Source organism: Oncorhynchus masou, chromosome 26 (assembly GCF_036934945.1).
Source record: "Oncorhynchus masou masou isolate Uvic2021 chromosome 26, UVic_Omas_1.1, whole genome shotgun sequence".
Lineage (NCBI taxonomy): Eukaryota > Metazoa > Chordata > Actinopteri > Salmoniformes > Salmonidae > Oncorhynchus > Oncorhynchus masou.
The window spans coordinates 231,914-257,177 of NC_088237.1; the positions used below are offsets into that span (position 1 = coordinate 231,914).

Below are 25,264 nucleotides of genomic sequence, written 5' to 3' on the forward strand. Positions count from 1 at the left end.
AAGAGAAACATTGAATAAGTCGGGGTGCCCAAACTTTTGACTGGTACTTTATGATGATCGATTAAGGATAACTACATATTCATAATCCCGACCTCAGTGGTTACAGCCTACAATCTATTATCCCACCCGCGTTAGTGGGTGAGAGGCTGTAAACACAAAATATGTCTATCGCTCAAGATTTCTTAGTCTTATTTCAGTTCGTATAATGTTAAATATCACTGTGTGACTTATTACTATTAAGGCTCTAATGGGATTCAAACTCATGGTCTCCCGTTTACTAGACAGCCAATTTAAGCAACTAAGTCATAACACCACATAATATGATATTAACAGCATATGTATCATGCACTACGAGTTTACAGATACTTTATGATTTTATTTGTAGGCTAGTTTGGGATCTAATATTTATACAATCAAACCAATATTATGGAACAATATTTGATTGAATAAAATACAATAGTGTAATCATAAACTGCTTGTATATAAAACAATTGCTAGCTAATAGGCCAAGAATGCGTGTTCATGTCTCCATAGACCTCTATTCACATATGATTATAATTCTTATATATCTATAACTATTAACAATAAATTGCATTTTTTATATTTTACCCTTTGTAAAAACTCAGCTGAGAATATAATCGATCATAGCGGTTGAAACCTCCAAATCAGTCAAATTCAAGTCGTCGAGATCCTGCTTGTAGAACTCAGGCAGGTCTTCAGAAATTTCAGCTTTCTGGCTCCAACAGGTGGCGAAGCTGAAGTACTGCATTGGCATGTTGTGTGCATGCAAGCACTGGTCAGATGCGCCACTTCGGCTCTCGGGGATGGTGTGTTGCCACTGCGTGTCCCCGGCAAAAGCCTCATAGACACTGAGTCCCTCTGAAAACTCCCAGGTTCTCTGTGTCGCTTTACACTGCACCGCTTCATTGTTATAATACCCTAAATACAGGCTCTGAATACTGCCCAGTGGGTAGCCCGTGGCCTGGTCTCTGGGGGTTGGAGAGGTAGGCAGTGGCAGGTACATTGTCTGGCTCCCTGGCACACAGCCTGAAGAAAGCTTGGAGGCCTTGGCTATACCTGGGGAAGTGTAGCGAGGAGGCGGAGAAGTGTATTGGCGAGGTGGGGAAGGATAGGGGGGAGGCATGGTCGTGGGGTTGGGGGTTGGAGCGCAGGGGAACTGTGAAACTGAACGGTCAATTGCTGGTGGTAATTGGTCTTCTTGTGGTTTCTTGTTCTTGTAGTAGCGCGCACGGCGATTTTGGAACCACACCTGAGAAAGAGGTAGATCAAGTTGTTAGGTTGGATGTTTTGTTTGCAATCTCTCTCTCTTTTTCCAGTTAGGCCTACTCATCATCCATTAGTCTATACATACTCCTCCATTTCCAAGCAGTTATTATTTTGGTCATCCCTAACCTTAAAAACACAAAAATAACACATCTGTAATACCTGGATCTTGGACTCGGGGAGCTCCATGAGGGACGCGAGAGACTCCTTCACTTTGACGTCTGGGTAGTGCGTGAGGGAGAAGGCCCTCTCCAGCTCGACCAGCTGCGCTTTGCTGAAGGTCGTGCGCTTCCGGCGCCGACAAGTGCCCTTGTGCACACCGCGGAGAGCATCCTGGCTTACTGTAAGGAGGAGGAGAGATATAGTCTTTGTCGGTTTTCTGTTTAGAGACACCTTTTTCTTTCTATTCACTTTGTTACAGTTTCCAACCAGGTTGGAGACATAAAATAGTAATTTACGCAACGGGATATGTCGCCTAACCCTGAGTTATCTTGTTCATCTTTACAGTTTCACATAAAGTTATAGGCTACATCAACAACAATGTTGGAAAATATAACTATTTTAGACTATTTCACTTTGTAAGAGCCATAACCTGTCATTTTTAAGTAAATGGTCTTACCTCTGCAGGAGTCCTGTGCGTAATCCGTGTTGTTGTTGGTGGTATCCACGTAGGAAGTTGCCCAGTTATGGCCAGTGTAAAACGCGCTTATCTCGCTGGCACAACTCACGTAATCTTCACCAAATGACATCGCTACAATATTATTCTACAGACGGGAGGGAACTTGCTGCAACGACATGGAATGGTGTGACTTGAGTATTTAAAGACACGACACCTCGATATCCAAGGACAATGAGGCCATGGCCGGAATATCAGTTTTTTATACCATGGGAGGGAGAGATCTGGGAGCGATTGACCTGTTCTCATAACCCCCACCCCCTCCTCATCCTCGGCCTCCCCAGAGGTGGGGAGCTATGAGTGCCTATGAAGTGCACACGCTCCTAAAAGTCGTTAACTCTCGCCGGCTAATAAGTTGTCCTTTTTGAAGTCCAATGAGCTTGTAATGGGCCCGTTTACGCCACTGAGCCAGATGGACACATTGCCAGCCCTGACACGATCAGGGAAAACAGTGATCACCCCCTGACACATTTTGTTCAGAGAGATGTGGAGGGGATGGTGTCATAGGGAAGTGAGTATGTCTGCGCATAATCTTTCCATCTAGACCAGACCACCGAAAGACAATATAGGCTAGGGTAGACTACCACCAGAGAAACGTCCCACTGGGTCAAACACAAGTTGAATTATCGTTGTTTCCACATCATTTCAACAACAAAAATATTTTAATGCCATGTGGAAAACTGATTGGATTCGCAAAAAGTCATCAATATAAGGGCATTTTTACACCCAACTTTTAACATAAATCCAATGAAATTGTGACATTTTTTGGTGATTTCACTTTTGAGTTCACATCAGTTGACTACTAAAACAAATTAAAATAAAACAAATAGACGTTGAACTGATGTCTGTGCCCAGTGGCAAAAGTGTATATTGAGAAGGCCTTGGGAGTGTCGGATCAGTTAGGTCTGAGTGGATGTGGCAGGTCGGGCTACTAGTCGTTGTTTTGGCTACTTGGTCGGGTTCTTTTCCATTGATTTGAGATCAAACCGTCGGATTACGCAGGTTGTTAGTGATTCTGGACTTTCACATCAAGTCTATGGCTGTAACAGTGCCGGACACACACTGTAGAACAGCCCCTGTTCTGAGCCCTGACCATCTAATGATTATTGAAGATGAAATATGACAACAAAAGTGCAGATATTTCTATGTAATGCATAAATTGATGCTGTAGTCCACTGACCACGATAGTATGTACATTCGTAAAATGTAAATGTTGGTGTACATTTATAGGCTAGGCTCACTGTTATTCTTCCTATTCAAAATGAATGAAATGTTTGCTTTCATCTTGAGACAGGGCCCTCCAGTAGCCTATGAAACAGTCCAATGAATTATGTCTCCTTAAAGAAAACAGCCGAACGAATTGTACAAAGCCCTATGTCTCCTAAAAGCACTGTATTTATGTTTCAGTGTTGTAGGCTAATTACGCAACATTCGAGGAAGACACTGAGGAATAATAATATTGTATACTTGTTATAGCTATAAATCGATGCAACATGACAAATCTGAACAAAAAAACACTTTTATTTGTATTTTAGTATTTGTATTTTAGTTTGTTGGTTACAAACTGAATTAGTCACAAAACGTCTACAGGCATATCAAAGAACATGGGAAATGAACTTTATTAAATCAAGTTGGATTAAATCTACAACACATTCTCACTTAGAGCCTCACGTGATAAACCAGAGTATCGTTAATCCCTCACATGACCGAATTATAATGGCTCTGTCATTCATAAACTACATCGAAACCATTTAGGCCTATCGAAACTTCCATCCGAGACTGGGCCCATGTCACCGCTCTGTAAAGAGGACTCTCGTGTTCGGGCAGGTCCAAATTAAAGTGGATAATTAGGAACAATATGCGTTCAGTCCCCATCAGTTCATAATTATAATGTTGGCTAAATTATCAATCTACAATATGGTCTACTGTATAACCGTGTGTCAATCTTTATACAATGGCGTTGTTGAATACTCGGCTTGAAGGGCATTCTAGATAGTGCATTATTTCCCTATAAGCAGAATTGTAGAATACAATGGTTATAGTTCATTCTTACATGTTTGATCTGCTTTTAAAAAACAAAAGTCGAATTGAAAATGTTGTTGGCATTGTTGACTTCGATTTCCATAATAGTAAGATAGGACTGACTGGTTTGGTGAGCGAAACCAACGGTAAATGTGTTCAATTATAGCCATGTTAAAAATGAATTATCAACTCGAGGCTCTATGTGTTCTATGGAAAATAATGCAACTCAGTTGAAGGTTATTTATTTATTTAATTTTTTACCTTTATTCAACTAGGCAAGTCAGTTAAAGAACAAATTCTTAACGCGTCGTGAAACACACCTTCCACATCATTAATTATTCACATCTCCAATTTCATATGAGTGACACCTGTCTACCTCTAGCTATTGGACAAGCTATGAGCTATAGTTACAAACCCCGACAGTTCATGTTTAAATACTGGTGGCAAAAAAATGTCACAATCCGATTATGTAATTGTAATATGCCTACATTTCAATGGATCATAGAACTTGTTATTTTAGGGATAGTGGTTTGGTATGAATGCCAGGCTTATTTGTTCATATTTTAGCCACTGTGCCATCTAATAGAATAATTAAATCATGTTATGATTTCAAATACGTACCTGAAAAGGAGTTTTAGACATTTCGAGAGTTTGGGACTATAAGGTTGTATCGGCAAAAATAGGATTCTGAGACAATTGGCTTAAATGGTGTTATTTTGTATTCTTTTGAATTAAAAAAACATCAACTGGGGTATTTAGAGTATTATTTAGTTAGAGAATATTGAACAAAACAAGGCTATGGCATTAACTCAATTTAGGCAAAAATGCAGATGGAACCAACGTTCCCGATGTATCATAAGGTTTAGTGTCTACAAAGGGTTTGGAATGTCTCAACTGGCACTTTTAATAACATTGCATTACATTTCTTATAAGACAACATTCGGGTTGGAGCAAGCCTTGTCTTGAATAGAAGCCTACTGCTTCTCACTTTCCAGGTCATCATTGTAAATAAGAATTTGTTCATTGACCTGCCTGGCAAAAAATAAAGGTTGAATAAATAAATACAAATCTATAAATGTAAAATTCTTAAAGAATAAAAGTACAAATGCCTTGTGAGGTTTAGTTCATCTGTCGTACCGTGTCAGAACCCAAAATATAAGATCATTTGAAAACAATGCCAGTGTAAACAAACACTGTATTTCCACAAAACATTGTTACAACTCTAATATTGATGTTATGAATAGGTCAGTCCTTGCATCTCTGTCTATGAATTTGAAAGTTATCAAATGTTTCCAGCCTAGTCCCTCAGCAGCAGATTGACAGCTTTTGTTATTGTTTGAATGCAGATTTCCCCTTTAAAGCTCCTTCATAGATTCACAACTTTAATGCCACCTGTACTCTCATGGCCCCAGCACGGAGCGAGGTAAATGGATTAGCTGTTAAGGTTTCCTGTCGAAGGAGAGGATGACCAAAATGCAGCATGGTTATCTTTATACATCTTTAATAAAGATGATATCGAACAATACAAAAACGTAACGTGAAAAACCAAAACAGCCCTATCTGGTGCAAACAAACACAGAAACAGGAACAATCACCCACGAAATACCTAAAGAATATGGCTGCCTAAATATAGTTCCCAATCAGAGACAACGATAAACACCTGCCTCTGATTGAGAACCACTCTAGGCAACCATAGACTTTTCTAGACAACTCCACTGACTACAATCCCATAACCTACAAAAAAACCCTAGACAAAACCAACACATAATTCACCCATGTCACACCCTGGCCTGACCAAAATAATAAAGACAACACAAAATACTAAGGCCAGGGTGTGACATTAGCCATGGTTTCGCCACTAGATGGAATCAGATGCACATGCACGCGCACGCACAAACACACATTACGTTCTTCTATCCTCGTGGAGAACTCACATTAATTTCCATTCAAAATCTTATTTCCCTAACCCTAAACACAACCCTAATTCTTATTGTAACCTTAACCATAACCACTAACCCCCCCACACATACACATCCCCTCACAAGCCAAGACCCACAGTCCAATAACAATCACAGGTGTGCAAACACAGCTAATGAAAACAAACCTACTAACAAACAGACAGCAACAAGTTGAAAACACTTAAACACAATGGTATGGGTTTGTCTCTGTTTGTGTATCGATTGTAGTTTTCTGAACCTTGCATGAGACCTGAACACTAGGCTTTTGCTCAGCAGCTCAACAACCTTGTTGCACAAAGGAAACCCCGGTTGGAATACAGTCTGGAATACAGTCGGTCACATTTGACTGAAGTTGAAGTAGAAGAGTCCAGAGCCAGAGCCTTGTGTTGAGAATATAAATCTATTTTGAGTGATATAAATCAGAGATTAAATCTGGATGAAGGGTCTACTGTGTAATAATAGTTGGCATAGAACAAATGTTTTTTTTTATTCATGACATTCCTGATGATTTATATATTTTTTGCTTTCAGAGGGCATAGAGAGAGTAATGAGTTGAGCCATCTCAAACATTACACAACAAAACCACCAGTATTTGTCATTGACTCAGTGTGTGTCACCAGTGAAAGTGGATCCTCAGGTGTGATTGACGTTCCCCCTCCTCTTCTCCTCCTTCCCTTTCCCCCCTTCCCCAATACACAAACACCCCTCCTCTCCTCTGCGTTTGATGTGGAATCTCCATCCATATTTCCTGTTATCCTGAGAGATTTTGAGGCCTAATTCGTGTGTGTGTGTTGAAGGGGAGAGTCCTGGCCTGCTACCAAGGCTTCAGAGAGCCTCTGTGGGCATCAATAGGGCCCCTGGAAACCCTGAGAGCCTGAGATCCAGAGCCTGAGTGTGATCCATCCCAACCTGGCTACAGATGAAAGGCAGAGACCCGGCATGGCATAGGAGATATACTGCAGAATGCCTAGGGGGATGACCCACATATGAATGGACTTGGTTTAAGCTTGAATCGCAAACGTACTGTATGCTCTTTACGTATGTGTGATGAATATAAGACATGACAGTAAAACTACAATAGCAACATTCAGATCAGTTTAGCAAGAGCTTTATTTTAAGTTGAATGTGAAATGAGAATCTGATGGTCACCTATTGCAAGCACGCAAATCCTTCTAAATATGTCTGTTTTTTTCTGTGGCTGAAACATGGGCTACTCACAGAATGAGGTTTGGCTATGGGGAATTAAATCTGAAAAGACTTGGAATTTAACCTAACTCTCGTGTCTGGGACTATGTTTCTCTGTCATGTGTGATAGGCCAAGAAGATGGTTGGCATTTTTCTGCCCGAATTAGATTCATGTGAAATCAATGTGGCTTTTATCAGCTCAATCATGGTTCACAGATTTTTGTAATAGTTCGGTCATACTTACACCTTGGCCCAAACCCTTGAATCTCTAAATAGATGGTGCTTTTCATTCACATTATTTTGGGTCTGAGATTATGTAATTTTTCTATTGCAGTAGGCACCAACCCTGGTCATAAGGAGCTAAGCCTATAGTGTTGCATGGAAATGTGCATGCAAAGGACAACTGACATCACATTATATTGCACAAAGCATGGGGTTGTGGCAGCCACATTCAACATGATTTTGGTAGTTGGCAACTTTGCAAAATATTGTAACATGATAACATGTCACTCAGCTACTAAAGCATTGTTTTTTTTGTTCTTAGATTCTTAATGGAACTAAGAACTTGTTGGCCTATATCTTTAGATTCCTACAGCACCCGTTGTCACAGGAAGGCCAGAAAGATCATGAAGTACAACAACCACCCAAGCCACTGCCTGTTCACTCTGCTACCATCCAGAAGGCGAGGTCAGTACAGATGCATCAAAGCTTGGACCGAGAGACTGAAAAACAGCTTCTATCTCAAGGCCACCAGACTGTGAAACAGCAATCACTAACACAGAGAGGCTGCTGCCTACATACAGACTTGAAATCATTGGCAACTCTAACAAATGAATCACTAGTCACTTTATTAATGCCACTTTAATAATGATATTAACATATTTACATATTAATGTAAACATACTAATGATGTTTTCATACTCATCCTAGATGTATACACTGTATTTTATACCTGTATTGCATCATGCCGCTCTGTCATTGCTCATCCATATATTTATATATATATATATATTTCTTATTCCATTCCTTTACTTAGATTTGTGTGTATTAGGTATCTGTTGTGGAATTTTTAGATTACACGTTAGATATTGCTGCACTGTCGGAAATAGAAGCACAAGCATTTCCTGTCACGAGAATTTTCAATTCCAATTATAATAACAATCAATCAATAACTCTGACCAGTCCCCGAGATCTGTAAGATCCACAGGTCGCACCACTTTGTATCACTACCCAGCCCACAGTTCCATTCCCCCGAGATTAGGGAGACCTTGAGAAGTACTCACTGTCCTCTCCCAAGTCTCTCAGAGGCCTAGCCAGGTCGGTCCAAACACAGTATTAATTGTTCTTCGGTATTTTACTAGTCACACACACACACAAGTTCAAATCCTAAACTACGCCCTGCTCAGACAGTCTGTGTTTTCCCATTATACAGATACATTGTTTAACATAACTCCGACTAAACCTACACACATCATCAGATTATAAATGTTATTATTCTAATCAATTTCATACAGTTATAAAGTTTCAGAGTGAAATGATTTTTATCATTATCTTTTACATATACATTATTTTATAATTTCGCTACACTCCCAATTACATCTGCTAACCGTGTGTATGTGCCCAATAAAATTGGATTTGATGTTTTAAACATTAGGCTATAGAAGCATTGGGCTCTCGAGTGGCACAGCAGTCTAAAGCAATGCATCTCAGTGCTAAAGACGTCACTACAGACCCTGGTTCGATTTCAGGATGTATCACAACCAGCAGTGATTGGGTGTTCCATAGGGCTTCGCACAATTGGCCCAGCGTTGTCCCTAACCAGGGTATGCCATCATTGAAAATACAAAATTGTTCTTTAACTTACTTGCCTAGTTAAATAAAGGTTTTTTTAAAAACAGCTTTATTCGCGATAGGCCTACCATTCTGCAGTGCAAAAAGTTTGGAAAACAAAACAAAACAATATCATAAAATAAAGATCAAGTAAGGGATTATGCGTCACCGCCAGGTAATAACCATGTAGGAAAACATGGTTATAATATCATGGACTTCTGACGCTTGAGTGACAGGCAAACTAACCATTAACTACCCAACCAGCGTCCACCAATAGCAGAGGGGCAGAATTAACGGAGATCCACCCTTAGCAGCGGTGGAAAAGGGATGTTTATGATTTTCAGGGATTCAGTCATTTCAACCTAACTTCGCTTTTCCACTGTAAAACGGAAGTAGGTACTCCGCTCACGCGTCTTTCTTTGGGTGCCACATTAAGTGAATGGAGATCCGTATTTCATGTTTACTCTATAGTGGTTCGGACTGAGTTTGCGGATAATTTCTAACGTCGTTGATTCGGCATTTAGCAATTTTGCGAATAATCTGAGTGAGATTTGGAATAACAACCCGTCAGGTAAGAGTTGACGTTGTGTTTGCGAGTAACATATAAATTAAATTAGTGATAACCAAGAAACGTTACAGATTGACCTGCTGCAGGCCAGTACAACGTTACTGTGTTAAAGGTTGTGGTCAAGCCTTTCCTACATGTTGACTCAGCAGAATAGAATCATGAACAACACCGTCTCTCAAACGGATGATTTTTTTTGCCATTAACGGAGAGCTGTCAATCAAACTCAAAGCTACCATGTCATTTAACGGCTCAGGATGATTCTATGATTTGATCTCTCATGGAGCCAGTGTTGTTACATAGCCTACAATGCGCTGTCCTTTAGTTCACAGGTAGTTACGCCGTTGTAATGGGATAATACAAGTCATTTACTTTGTCTTGTCTTGTTTTAGCTTTTTGACAGCATTTCATCATAGCTGTTATTGCCGACAACACCAAAGCAGGCAAAGTCGCTTGACCAAGGCAAACAGAGCAACCTAGTAATTTGTGGAAGTCCAAAATCAATTTATCAATTTCGTATGATATGTTACAAATTGCAATTCGTACAATATGTTACGAGTTTAATTTGCAAACGTATGATACGTTATTAATTCCAATTTGTGGTGGCTAACGTTTGCTTGTTGCCTAGGTGGCACCGAGTACCTACTTCCGTTTTACAGTTAGCTAGGCTAGGGGTTTAGGGCAGAGCTGCCAACTCTCACGAATTTGGGGTGAGACACCCGCATTTGACCCTCTTCTCACGCCACACCTCTCACAATATATCTCACACGCATTGAAAAGTACGGCTTTTATTTGTCTAATTAGTCAGCGCGTTAACTTTTCAACTGTGCTCCAAATCGATGATACGAAACCCAGGACTCACTGGAAAACAGTGGCAAGTGTTACTGAGTGGACTATCCTGGCTAAATAAATGAGCGCAGTTTTAAAATAGGAGCACCCGAGTCTCCAATTTAACACCATGAGTGGAACTTTTATCATTGTCCTGTCCTACCACAGCACTGTCAACCGCGGCATATTGAAGCATATGATTGGTCTAGTTATGTAGGGTATCAAGGGGATTGGACGCATGTTTTAAAGAAACGCCCCTCAAGATTAGAGTGAAGTTGAATGGAGAGAAACAACGACATCGATTAAATCTGCACTTGCATTAGTCCCCTTGTTTGCTGATAATTTGCATTTAGGCTGTGACAAGGAAAAGGCAGCAGACAGAGACCTACAGCATGTTTTAGCAGGGACGTTTGGTAGGGTGACCTGATTTGTTAACTATGAAAATAATTTTGTCTAAAAGATTGTGAGCCCAGAGCGTACATTTGATTCTAGAGGGGGGACAATAAATATAACAGTTATTTGAACATCCAGCCATCCATCACCTCTTGTAGAATGTCCCGTGAGCAGAAGGCGGTGGAGCGCGCGAGGAAAGCGTTCCTCACTGGGAGGTCGAAGCCCTTAGAACACCGGATCCGCCAGCTGAAGAACCTCCAGAGATTCCTCTTGGAGAGAGAGAAGGAGATAGCTGAGGCGATCAAGAAAGATCTGAACAAGGTAGAGAGACAAACAGACAGACATCATGAGTGAGAGAGGAGTATGTGTGTGTGTGTGTGTGTGTGTGTGTGTGTGTGTGTGTGAGCATGTGTATAAATATATTTGTGTTTGTCTTTGCAGCGTATGTTTGCACACGCACTAGTGTGTCTGTGTGCATGTATCTATCCTCATCTATGTCCATATCCATCTTCTATCCTCCATTCATCCAGAGTGAGGCAGGCACCCAGCTGTATGAGACACTGGGCCTGGAAGGGGAGATTGTCCTTGCAGTGAAGAAGCTGGCAGAGTGGGTTGCCCCCCGGCCTGTTGAGAAGAACCTCCTGACCATCTCAGACACTGTTTACATCCAGCCTGAACCGCTGGGAGTGGTGCTCATCATAGGAGCATGGAACTACCCCTGGGCCGTCACCATACAGCCACTTATAGGGGCTATCGCTGCAGGTAGGGGGAGTGGGGGGGTTGGGTAGTGTGTGTCTGTGTGTGTTTGTGTGTGACCTATCCCCAGACCATTCATCCATCTCTGCTTCTCTCAGGCCAGGTCCTTTTAATCAGTATTACACAATTGTCCTCTCAGCCTCTTACCTATCAAAGACAGGTTCAAAGTTCCTTGATTGTTATTAATTTGTGTGTTGTGTGTGTGTTTGTGTGTGTTTGCATGCATGCATGCGAACTCTGAGCACTGCCACCATCAGGGACTTTATCCTCCAAGGGTGAGACTCCGTCCTTGTATTGTGTCAGTGATGATCATCTAGCCCTCCATCTTTCCCCCTTCCAAGATGGCCACCAGTGAATGTACTTCTGAATATTCACGTTTGTTTTATTCACGTTTGTCTGTTTTAAAAGCTTGTTGCCAATGATCACTCTGTTGTTTGTATACAAGCAGCACCACATTAAACACCTGAGAAGTATACTACAACATTGATAAACAACCAGAAATAACCAATTACATTTTCTGGTTAATTAAGGAATCTTCACTTAGACATGTGTCTTTGTACTCCCTGACGAATGATATGCTACCGAAACGTGTCAGAGTTTTAAAATCGTTGTTCCATTGAATGAAGGCATTTTAATTATATGAAGAGTGCCTTGATTCTCCTTTCTTTTTGATGACCAATTTATCCCAATTTATGACCAATTTACACCTTCTACCTACAAAGACCTAGCAGGGTTATATCATCCAATATCATACACAGCACATCCAATATCATACACATCAACCTACTCAGATTTACGACACACATAATATCTTGACCCAATTTTCTAACATCTGTGGCATTGGCTCACAGTCAAACAGACAAGGAAATAAAACAAATATTGCTAGAACCTGTTTCTTTAATTCTAAATATCAGACATTTGAAATCTCTAATTTTGACCGTAATACCTCTTATGGCAGTAACTTTACAAGCACTAATTATGGTCAATTTAGACTGAGAATAGTTTCTAGTTATGATAAGGGGTGAAATAAGTATAGCCAGTTATAATTGTAATGGTTTATCAGATTATTAAAAAAGATGATCAGTCTTTACGTGGCTAAAAGAAAAGGAATATAACATATACTGTTTACAGGAAACTCACTCTACATCCTTAGATGAAGTTGTGGTGAAATAATGTTCTGTCATGGACAAAGGAACTCAAAAGGTGTGATGATACTAATTAACAAAAATGTTGATCTGAATATGCAAATAGTTAAGAATGATTCGCAAGGAAGGTGATTTTTTTTCTTTTTGAATATGAAAGTGGATGAAAAAGTGATTTGGCTCATTAATCTATGTGTTCCAAATTAGGATGATCCATACTTATTCGAAAATATTTATACCAATTTATTGAATTTACAGGCAACAAATGATCAAATCATTATGATAGGAGACTATAACTATCATCACCGTGCCCTTAAGGAAATCACAAATATTATGGACACCTTAGAAATAGTAGATATTTGAACTATATGAACTAATAGTACAGGTAGATAGCAATAAAAACAATACTACAGAGATACGGAATAAGTTGGAGAAAAAACAAAAAGACCTGGAGGAACCTATTCAAAAACAATCTAATATAATCTGTTACAGAAATAAAGCAAACTGGATGGAATATGGAGAAAAATGCACCAAGTTCTTCCTGAATCTCCAACACAGGAACGCGAACAAAAAGAATTTGCAGAAACTCGTTCCTGAAGACGGAGTCATCTATGATTTTCCTCAAATTATATTTTAAAAGAGGAAGCTAAATAATTTAAGCAGATGTTCTCTTTTCCTTCTCATCCTCACCCACTGAATGACTATTATTGTAAGGAATTCTTTCCAAATAATACAAAAATGGAAAATCAACAGATTTGTACATTATTATCTTGGGGATTTGAACTTGCAACCTTCTGGTCACTAGTCCAACACTTTAATCACTAGGCTACCCTGCCATCCCAGTTCTGACAATGCAGTAATAACCAACGAGTGATCTAACCTAACAATTCCACAACTGCTACCTTATACACACAAGTGTAAAGGGTTAAAGAATATGTACATAAAGATATATGAATGAGTGATGGTACAGAATGACATAGGCAAGATGGTATAGAGTACAGTATATACATATGAGATGAGTAATGTAGGGTATGTAAACATTATATTAAGTGGCATTGTTTAAAGTGGCTAGTGAAACATTTTTACATCAATTTCCAATCATTTCCATAATTAAAGTGAGCTGGAGTTGAGTCAGTGTGTTGGCAGCAGCCACTCAATGTTAGTGGTGGCTGTTGAACAGTCTGATGGCCTTGAGATAGACTGAAAAACAGCTTCTCTCTCTGTACTGACCTCGCCTTCTGGATGATAGCGGGGTGAACAGGCAGTGGCTCGGGTGGTTGTTGTCCTTGATGATCTTTATGGCCTTCCTGTGACATCGGGTGGTGTAGGTGTCCTGGAGGACAGGTAGTTTGCCCCCGGTGATACGTTGTGCAGAGCTCACTACCCTCTGGAGAGCCTTACGGTTGTGGGCGGAGTAGTTGCCCTACCAGGCGGTGATACAGCCTGACAGGATGCTCTCAATTGTGCATCTGTAGAAGTTTGTGAGTGCTTTTGGTGACAAGCCAAATTTCTTCAGCCTCCTGAGGTTGAAGAGGCACTGCTGCTCCTTCTTCACCACGCTGTCTGTGTGGGTGGACCAATTCAGTTTCTCCGTGATGTGTACTCCGAGGAACTTAAAACTTACTACCCTCTCCACTACTGTCCCGTCGATGTGGATAGGGGGGTGCTGTGTTGTTGTTTGTGTCGGACTGCATTGCTTTATCTTGGCCAGGTCGCAGTTGTAAATGAGAACTTGTTCTCAACCGGCCTACCTGGTTAAATAAAGGTGAAATCATATATTTTTTTTTAACCAGTCTTACAATTGGAAGAGAGCGGTGGGTCTATGTAGCTAGTAGATCTTTGTAGTTTAAGTGGTTTAGCCCACATCCAATGATCTATATTTCTCTGGTTAAGCCTTAATTGAGACGTAACAGTTGAGTCTTCCAGTAACAAGTTCCCATTCTGATTGGATTTGTAGTAGTGGAAACACTTTGAGGAAACATCTTTTCTGCTTTTCTTTCATCCTAGTTCCTCCTGGTTCTTGTAATGGAGATATGGCATAATATATTTAACAGACATTTAGCATTCAGCCAAGTAAAGAGCTGTTGGCATCGAGCTTGGACTGTTATTGATTAATGTGTGTGTGTTGGGCTGGACTTTATTCTCTAACCCTGCTATCAGTTACCAGAGGCAAGGTTATGGCCGTTCACTCGGTGAGAGTTCTGCCTTGCCTTACAGAAGGCCCTTTGCACACACACACCAGTCATCCCGGTGGATGGTGGCTGCAGAGGGACATATAGTACAGTCTATTGCAATGACTGTGGTATGTGGTTGTTTTCCCTACTAAACTTCTTACTGAATAAAATGTAAATGTAATGTTATAATGGCTCTGCAGGTGTGAACCAAACATTGGATTAGACTGAATAAGAGATAAGTAAACATATAAATAGAATAAGGATCTCTTTCTATGCCAGTAAATGCCAACACATTCTGTCTGTCCGACTCATAAGGTATCACTCCAACTCCAACTTTGTTTGTCTGCCCCAAGACTTATTACCCAGTGCTAACCAATAACTCCATTGTTTGTCTTAGCATCCTTAAGCTAATGCTAATGACAACCGTACTATTCTCTGTGACAGGCAACGCTGCTGTGGTGAAGCCGTCTGAGGTGTGTGTCCACACGGCCAAGGTTATGGAGGACCTGCTGCCCGCCTACATAGACAAGGTAACACACATGCACACGCAGTCACATACTAGGGGGTTGAACGTTTAAACATCGTAATGCTAAGAAAAATCCCAAATAGAAAAAAATATATTTATTTCCCTCCCCCCACAAAATTAAAATCGCAGTGCAGCTGGCTCACCTGTGCTTTCTCAGTCTTTGGTCTGTTGCGTGTAGAATATTCGAGCCTATTCATTGATGATGGGCCCAAGAAATGGCAAAATACAGCATTCCATTGCGATATGTAGCTTTTGATTGCCGATAGATAGGCCTAGTGCATGGTTCTGACTCTGTCTTCCAGGTGGCCTACCTGCCTATACCGTGCCCCTTTCTCTCCGTCCCTTGCTAGCTTGCTATGAAAAACGTTTGTGTTCTCGGAGTACAGCAACTAATCAGTCATCTCCGTTCAAAAAATACTGAATCTTAGGAGTCGATTCCAAGCGGAAGATGTGTTTTCTTTCTACTAAATGTCTTGGTAAGTCACGGTATTTAACTAACTTTAAAGTACTTTTTTAGGAGAGATTGGTCTGACTCTGCATGCAGGCAGGCTGTCCACAAGCAGCTCGAGATTATTTGATTGACATTTCTGTTCGACTAGTGATTGACGTATGAGTCCCATTTCAGAAATGGCATTCCTTTATAGACAAATAAAATGCCTGTTCAATTGCGCTTCGAAAGTTTCTTGAGAGAAGGTTTAGTGTCGGCATTTAGAAAACCGTATTGTACCCTTACAACTGTAGGGGTGGCAGGTAGCCTAGCGGGAAAGTGTTGGGCCAGTACCTGAAAGGTAGCTGGTTCAAATCCCCCCAGTGACAAATCTGTTGATGTGTCCTTGAGCAAGATACTTATCCCTAATTGCTCCTGTAAGTTCTTCTGGACAATAGCATCTGCTAAATGATCTGTTATGTAATCTGTATATAGCATAATGTGTTGTAAATAACAATGTGTTTTTCCCTGCATCTCTAGGAGTTGTACCCAGTGGTGACAGGGGGTGTATCAGAGACCCAGGAGTTGCTGCGTCAGCGGTTCGACCATGTGTTCTACACAGGGAACAGCATGGTGGGGAAACTGGTGATGGAGGCAGCAGCCAAACACCTCACCCCCATTACCTTGGAGCTGGGGGGCAAGAGCCCCTGTTACATCGACAAGAACTGTGACATCCCCATCGCCTGCCGGTAAGAGAACAGATACAGAAACGGACAGACCGATAAAATTTTCTAAATCTCTTCTGTTTCTCGCCTTGTCCCTCTCTCTCTTTCCTCTTCTCTCTCCTGTAGTCGTGTGACATGGGGGAAGTATTCGAACTGTGGGCAGACGTGTATCGCTCCAGACTACATCCTGTGTGAGCCCAGCATCCAGGACCGTGTGCTGAAGGAGATCAAGAAGTCCATCAAAGTACAACTCACTATGTTGGGAGTATAAAAAGGAGTATATATCTGGCTTCACGAACTAAGCATTGAGTAGCAACCATAAAGGTACTGACAGTTTTTGTTGGAGTGAAAAAGGAGGCCTTTTCCCTGATGTTTTTTTCCCACAAAACCAGTGCTCTCACAAGCTTATTATAATTATAGACAGGTGGGTTGTTTAGCAACAAAAACTTTGTTGCAAAACAGACGGCGTTGGTTTAAAATCAAAAGGAAATCAACTATATTTCATCTCCAAATGTTTATTGAAAACATAAATACATTTGCACAATGAGCACTTGTTATCGCTCAAATACATTGTTACCAGGGATGCGCCGATATTACATGTTTTATTTTTTTTCAACTTTATTTAACCAGGTAGGCTAGTTGAGAACAAGTTCTCATTTGCAACTGTGACCTGGCCAAGATAAAGCAAAGCAGTTTGACACAAACAACACAGAGTTACACATGGAGTAAACAAACATACGATCAATAATACAGTAGAAAATCTATATATAGCATGTGCAAATGAGGTAGGGTAAGGGAATAAATGGCCATAGTGGTGAAGTAATTACATTATAGCAATTAAACACTGGAATGGTAGAATGTGCAGAAGATGAATGTGCAAGAAGAGATACTGGGGTGCAAAGGAGCAAGATAAATAAATACAGTATGGGGATGAGGTAGATTGGATGGGCTATTTACAGATGGGCTATGTACAGGTGCAGTGATCTGTGAGCTGCTCTGACAGCTGGTTCTTAAAGCTAGTGAGGGAGGTAAGAGTCTCCTGCTTTAGTGATTTTTGCAGTTTGTTCCAGTCATTGGCAGCAGAGAACTGGAAGGAGAGGCGGCCAAAGGAAGAATTGGCTTTGGGGGTGACCAGTGAGATATACCTGCTGGAGCGCGTGCTACGGGTGGGTGCTGCTATGGTTACCAGTGAGCTGAGATAAGGCGGGGCTTTACCTAGCAGAGACTTGTAGATGACCTGGAGCCAGTGGGTTTGGCGACGAGTATGAAGCGAGGGCCAGCCAACGAGAGCGTACAAAACGGATGGCACTGTGATAGACTGCATCCAATTTGTTGAGTAGAGTGTTGGAGGCTATTTTGTAAAAGATATCTTTGAAGTCGAGGATCGGTAGTTTTGGCTGATACCGATATCCAATATTTTCCTTGCCAAAAAACCTGATACCTATACCCGATATTTACAATTTTAGCGACCTTTTAAGCATTCTATTACAGTTAAATAGTTGAAACACACACACACACACTTACCAAAAAAAGTTATCTTGTTGGCATTTATGTCCCCATTACCAGTAAAACATAATCAAAGCCTATTTCTTTCACTTACTTGCTGTGCTGTTTCGATTTCATCATACATCAAGCAGTGAGGTTTCAGCTCTGTCTGTCCGTGGCCTCTCTTCCTCGGTGCACACTGTCACTGTGTCCTTTTTCCATCTTGTCCAGCTGTGTCTTAACATTTCACGTAAACCCTGTTTCTTGTCTGCATCGAAGTAGCGGTCCTTGTACCTTGCATCGAGCATGGTGGTGACACAGTAAAGAGGCTCAGAGAGAATTAAACCAAATTGCTTGTTCACAGCCTCTAGTGGAGTACTTTTACTAGACCCAACGGTCTGTGTTGGCAGTTTCAATGGTTTCAATGCCATGACAGAGGGTATCACGTCTGCTGCAGACACAGTTGATGAGCTTATTTCTCCAGTCAATTGATCGAATGGCGCTAGGAGTGTGTTCATGTTTCCAAGTTTCAAACATGTTCTCAAATGCCATTGAAATGGCAGCAGCGGTATGAGAACCAGCACATTCTTGACTAATGCAATACGGCTTTCCTCAGTACAAAATCCTTTGTCGACCACTGTGCTGTCAAGCTAATAGCAGCGACGCCCTTAGCAAGTAGCTCATGGATGTACGTTTAAGCAATACTGTGTAACTCTGGTAGGTCAACATCTGAAAAATAATTCCTACTTGGTTTTGTGTACCAGGGATAGAGGTGCTTGACCAGTCAGCGAAAGCCAACATCATCCACGATAGAGAAAGGTTAATTGTCAAGGGCAGTGAATTCCATTATCTTGAATGGATTTCGCCTTTGAGTGGTCTCGCTGAAATGTTCTTCCTCTTTCAAATGACTGCTCGACTTGTTGACTGCTCAATCCACACATCAGACATTGTGGGCTAGGTTAGGAATGCTGTGTTGCACGTGTAGCTCTATAATCTTCGTGGCGCCATTACGTCATCTAACTACGTTATGTAGGTCTGCCCGTCAGCTTTGACATCAATTATGCACATCAGCGTTAAACTAGACATCGGGCCGATGCCGATGTTTGTATTTTTAGCTGATATCGGCAGATTCCGATATGCTTACCGATATATCGTGCATCCCTAATTGTTACAGTTGTTAGTTAGTGATCCTATTTTTGACATAATGGCATATACGTGACATAAGTCAAGATACCATGTCTTGTTTTCAGGTGTTAAGAACAAGATGAAACTAGCTAAAATAATCAACCTACGATTTCCCACATTACAGCTTCTTAGCATAATTTTCACGTCATCATTTTCGTGACTTTGTCAGGCAACCCATCTATTATGTAATGTACAATTGATCAATTGTGTACATGTATTTTCCTTTCAGGCCTTCTACACAGAGGACCCCAAGACCTGCCCCGACTACGGACGCATCATCAACCAGCGCCACTTCAAACGCATCATGGCCATGACAGAGGACAGCACCATCGCTATAGGAGGGGATAGTGATGAGTCAACATGCTACATAGGTACTACTTATGACAAGCAGAATGCTACATAGATACTGTACTACTTATGATAGGCATAGCTACCTAAGATGGCGCCAGAGAAGAAGGCTGACGTTTTATGTGCCCCCAACCAGTTGTGTTTTTTGTTAGTTTCTTTGCATTGTTGTTTTTTTAAACGTATTTTGTACATAATGTTGCCACTACAGTCTCTTATGACCGAAAATAACTTTTGGACATCAGGACTGTGATTACTCACCACGGACTGGCAGAACCCTTTTTTCCCTTTAACGAGTCTGACGAGCCCAACTTGAATGATATATTGCTCTCCCAGGAACAGGCCCAGATCACCATGATTTGCGTGAAGAGAAAAATTGGCCAAAGGGCAGGCTGCCTTCTGAGAATTTGTAGGCAATCAAATGAACCCCCATTTCCTTCCATTCTGCTAGCAAACATGCAATCTTTGGAAAATAAAATAAAACACTTACGTGTAAGATTAAACTCTCAAGCTATTGCTCACCTGAGGTAGAGTATCTCATGATAAGCTGTAGACCACACTATCTACCTAGAGAGTGTTCATCTGTATTTTTCGTAGCTGTTTACATACAACCGCAGACTGAGGCCTGGCACTAAGATAGCATTGAATGAGCTGTATTCCGCCCTAAGCAAACAAGAAAATGCTCACCCAGAGGCGGCACTCCTCGTAGCTGGGGACTTTAATGCAGGGAAACTTAAATCCTTTTTCTATCAGCATGTTAAATGTGCAACCAGAGGGGGAAAAAAACGCTGGACCACCTTTACTCCACACACAGAGATGCATACAAAGCTCTCCCTCGCCCTCCATTTGGCAATCTGATCATAATTCTATCCTCCTGATTCTTGCTTACAAGCAAAAATTAAAGCAGGAAGCACCAGTGACTTGATGAATATAAAAGTGGTAAGATGAAGCAAATGCTAAACTACAGGACTGTTTTACTAACACAGATTGGAATATGTTCCGGGATTCCTCCAATGGTATTGAGGAGTACACCACATCAGTCATTGGCTTCATCAATAAGTGAATCGATGACGTCGTCCCCACAGTGATTGTACGTAGATACCCCAACCAGAAGCCATGGATTGCAGGCAACATCCGCACTGAGCTAACGGCTAGAGCTGCCGCTTTCAAGGAGCGGGAAACTTATAAGAAATCCCGCTATGCCCTCCGACGAACCATCAAACAGGCAAAACGTCAATACAGGACAAAGATTGAATCGTACTACACTGGCTCTGACCGTCGTCGGATGTGACAGGGCATGCAAACCATTAAAGAGTACAAAGGGAAGCACAGCCGAGAGCTGCCCAGTGACATGAGCCTACCACATGAGCTAAACTACTTCTATGCTCACTTCAAGGCAAATAACACTAAAACATGCATGAGAGCAGCAGCTGTTCCGGAAGTCTCTGATCACGCACTCCGCAGCCGATGTGAGTAAGACCTTTAAACAGGTCAACATTCACAAGGCCGCAGGGCCAGACGTGTACTGCGAGCATGCGCTGACCAACTGGCAAGTCTCTTCACTGACATTTTCAACCTCTCCCTGTCCGAGTCTGTAATACCAACATGTTTTAAGCAGACCACCATAGTCCCTGTGCCCAAGAACACTAAGGTAACCTGCCTAAATGACTACCGACCCGTAGCACTCACATCTGTAGCCATAAAGTGCTTTGAAAGGCTTGTCATGGCTCACATCAACACAGGCATGATTCCAACACCATCATTAAGTTTGCCGATGACACCTGATCACCGCCAACGACGAGACAGCCTATAGGGAGGAGACCTGGCCATGTGGTGCCACGACAACAACCTCTCCCTCAACGTGATCAAGACAAAAGAGATGATTGTGGACTACAGGAAAAAGAGGACCGTGCACGACCCCATTCTCATTGACAGGGTTGTAGTGGAGCAGGTTGAGAGCTTCAAGTTCCTTGATGTCCACATCACGAACAAACTAACATGATCCAAGCTAGAGGTCGACCGATTATGATTTTTCAGCGCCGATACCGATTATTGGAGGACCAAAAAAGCCGATACCGATTAAACGGCCGATTTAAAAAAAAAAGTATTTGTAATAATGACAATTACAACAATACAGAATGAACACTTTTTTAACTTAATATAATACATCAATAAAATCAATTTAGCCTCAAGTAAATAATGAAACATGCTCAATTTGGTCTAAATAATGCAAAAACAAAGTGTTGGAGAAGAAAGTAAAAGTGCAATATGTGCTATGTAAGAAAGCTAACGTTTAAGTTCCTTGCTCAGAACATGAGAACATATGAAAGCTGGTGGTTCCTTTTAACATGAGTCTTCAATATTCCCAGGTAAGAAGTTTTAGGTTGTAGGTATTATAGGAATTATATGACTATTTGCCTCTATACCATTTGTATTTCATTAACCTTTGACTATTGGATGTTCTTATAGGCACTTTAGTATTGCCAGTGTAACAGTATAGCTTCCGTCCCTCTCCTAGCTCCTCCATGGGCTCGAACCAGGAACGACAACTGCCCCCCTCGAAGCAGCGTTACCCATGCAGAGCAAGGGAAACAACCACAGGCTCCCTGACACATCTAGTTGTATATCTATGCTCCGCTCCTCAGTTCCTACAGTACTGCTATGGTGTTAAAGTTGGTTTCCCATCTAGTTGATGTATATCTATGTTCTGCCCACCACATGCCCTACAGTTGGTTACCCTGACACATTTAGTTGTGTGTCTATGCTCCCCTCCTCAGCTCCTACAGTACTGCTAAGAACCTTGGCGTGATCCTGGACAATCCTGGACAACACCCTGTCGTTCTCAACTAACATCAAGGCGGTGGCCCGTTCCTGTAGGTTCATGCTCTACAACATCCGCAGAGTACGACCCTGCCTCACACAGGAAGCGGCACAGGTCCTAATCCAGGCACTTGTCATCTCCCGTCTGGATTACTGCAACTCGCTGTTGGCTGGGCTCCCTGCCTGTGCCATTAAACCCCTACAACTCATCCAGAACGCCGCAGCCCGTCTGGTGTTCAACCTTCCCAAGTTCTCTCACGTCACCCCGCTCCTCCGCTCTCTCCACTGGCTTCCAGTTGAAGCTCGCATCCGCTACAAGACCATGGTGCTTGCCTACGGAGCTGTGAGGGGAACGGCACCCCAGTACCTCCAGGCTCTGATCAGGCCCTACACCCAAACAAGGGCACTGCGTTCATCCACCTCTGGCCTGCTCGCCTCCCTACCACTGAGGAAGTACAGTTCCCGCTCAGCCCAGTCAAAACTGTTCGCTGCTCTGGCCCCCCAATGGTGGAACAAACTCCCTCACGACGCCAGGACAGCGGAGTCAATCACCACCTTCCGGAGACACCTGAAACCCCACCTCTTCAAGGAATACCTAGGATAGGATAAAGTGGTCCTTCTCACCCCCCCCCCCCCTTAAATGATAAAAATGCACTATTGTAAAGTGGCTGTTCCACTGGATGTCAGAAGGTGAATTCACCAATTTGTAAGTCGCTCTGGATAAGAGCGTCTGCTAAATGACTTAAATGATGTAATGTAAATGCTATGGGGTTAAATTTGGTTTCCCATCTAGTTGACCTCTAAATAAATTATCCCCTACTCAGACCATACAGTGCTGCTACTGGTTTCCCAGACACATCTAGTTAATCCATATCTGTCCTCCCTCCTTCTCAGCTCCTACAGTACTGAAGGACGTGCAGGTGAACTCCAAGGTGATGCAGGAGGAGATTTTTGGTCCCCTGCTCCCCATCCTGACGGTCAGTGGAGTGGACGAGGCCATCAACTTCATCAACAAGGGAGAGAAACCCCTCGCCCTCTATATCTTCTCACCTGATGACAAGGTAACTACTCACACATGCACACATATAGAGAACACACAAGCACATGCTCAGCAACTATTTATTTTTAAAATAATAATGGTGGGCAGTTTTTTTCATTAAAATGTTTCATTCTCTCTCACTCCTCTCACCCCTCCTACTCAACCCTCCCTCCCTTACTCTTCTCTCTCTGCATCCCCCTTCTCCATCTCTTTCTCTCTCTCGTCCCATCTCTCTCTTTAGGTGATAAAGAAAGTGATAGCAGAGACCTCCAGTGGAGGAGTGTTGGCTAATGACTGTCTTGTGCACTACTCTGTCAGTGCACTGCCCTTTGGTGGAGTGGGTAAGTAAGGTTCACTATATAACACAGCAACAAAAAAATTCTGTTTCACACGGAGTCAAATGAGAAGAGATATGTGTTCTTCATGTTTCCCCCTGTAGGTAACAGTGGAATGGGCAGCTACCACGGAAAGTTCAGCTTTGACAACCTGAGCCACCTGAGGGGCTGTCTTATCAAGCAGCTGAAGATGGAGGGGGTTAACGACATGCGCTACCCTCCCCATACTGCCAAGAAACTGTTCTGGGCACGCTTCTTCATCCTCAAAAATCCAGACCTGGGGTGGTTAGGACGCATGACGCTGCTCGCTATCATCGCTGTGGTGGCTGCTGTGGTGCTACAGGTTAGGGGGAAGGGGGAAACTGTGTGTGTGTGGGGGGGGGAGGTAAGAAGCGATTTGGGAATTTTAGATTGAGTTTCACTGATTGGTGGATGTGTGTGTTTCTCTGTGTTTCTTCAGAGATATCTTCAGTGAGATCAAACAAGTCTACCCGTACTTCTGGCCTGATGTTACTCTGGTGACCCGCTGGACCCTGGAACAGAGTTGGGTCTAAAAGTGCTAAATGAACTTTGACGCGGTTAAGATTCTTTCTGCTTCAAGATAATAATCATCCGTAACCATAGTAATGTCAGGTTCAACCTTTAACCCCTCCCCAATAACCCCTATCAGAATTATTATGCAATTCTGCATGAAGCCGTTTCAGAAGGATTAGCTTGCTAATGCTTACTAACATTAGCTAGCCGCAACAGATTTTATGAATGTGATTTTTTATCTGATTTATGGCACTTTAATCAGTGTAATATTATGTGAATTTGTTAGTTAAACCTGCCCGCTCTTTATTTTAAGCCTTAAAACGTTGAAATGTTTGCTGCTTATTAACATTTTGGAAAATGTATCAAAATAAACAATGTATACCTCTTATAAAAGGTTATAACTGATCATATCGCTGCGCTATGAAGAAGCATAGCTGACCTATATGCAAGGTTCTCTAAGGATTGCATAAATTCCTTTCATATGAATGAATAATCATGAAGTATTGTGTGTTAATATTGTACTACTATTACACATGCTTGTATGTTTCAGTCAGCCTCAGAGAAGCACAACTCTAGTTCTGTTATCATTTCAGTTTTTAATTTCAACCGTTAGAAAGAGATTGAAATGGAGATGTATTTTATTTGAAGTAGAACTTTAACATTCCCTGTCAGTGATTTACCATGCTTTTCCAGGGCAATTGTTCTGATTGTTGCATTGTATTTTTTATGTTTCACATTCACACTATGTGCCTGAAACAAAACCAAATAACCAATCAAGTACCTTTCGAGCATTACACCTTCCATTTCACCACAGAGTTCTTAAAATATTTGCCTGAAGAACTTGTATTCAATAGCTCAGGGTGTATGACAACTACTATGCCTGAGCAACAATGAAGGAGTAACAGCGTATAATTTCAATGTTTTGGTATTGCCGTCAGAGCATTCCCATGGCATTGATTGTAATTAATTTGTAATAAATCCGTTTTTATGTCCTTCACTTATTGATTGTGGTTGTGTTATTGATAGGGAA

The 25,264-nt window shown here is 41.7% G+C and overlaps 2 protein-coding genes across 4 annotated transcripts; one reads left to right on the forward strand and one right to left on the reverse strand.

Annotated features, from left to right (window-relative positions):
* Positions 1-397: 397 nt before the first annotated feature.
* On the reverse strand, positions 398-2,033 carry LOC135514578 (homeobox protein prophet of Pit-1-like). Its single transcript, XM_064938009.1, has 3 exons — positions 1,904-2,033; positions 1,447-1,625; positions 398-1,270 (listed from the first exon to the last, which is right to left on the reverse strand). Exons 1-3 carry the CDS (start codon positions 2,031-2,033, stop codon positions 623-625), a joined length of 957 nt encoding a protein of 318 aa, XP_064794081.1. The 3' UTR covers positions 398-622.
* A 7,208-nt stretch (positions 2,034-9,241) lies between these two features.
* Positions 9,242-25,231, forward strand: LOC135514607 (aldehyde dehydrogenase family 3 member A2-like). 3 transcript variants are annotated; one of them, XM_064938031.1, is made up of 11 exons: positions 9,242-9,347; positions 10,900-11,062; positions 11,272-11,503; positions 15,258-15,343; positions 16,307-16,515; positions 16,618-16,735; positions 19,391-19,532; positions 23,221-23,387; positions 23,607-23,706; positions 23,805-24,043; positions 24,161-25,231. In XM_064938031.1, the coding sequence occupies exons 2-11, from the start codon at positions 10,901-10,903 to the stop codon at positions 24,173-24,175; spliced, it is 1,470 nt and encodes a 489-aa protein (XP_064794103.1). In that variant the 5' UTR covers positions 9,242-9,347; position 10,900; the 3' UTR covers positions 24,176-25,231. The 3 variants fall into 3 exon arrangements, with proteins under 3 accessions (XP_064794103.1, XP_064794102.1, XP_064794105.1); XM_064938030.1 differs by having other exon boundaries at positions 9,254-9,526; XM_064938033.1 differs by lacking the exon at positions 9,242-9,347 and adding an exon at positions 9,570-10,230.
* Positions 25,232-25,264: the final 33 nt, after the last annotated feature.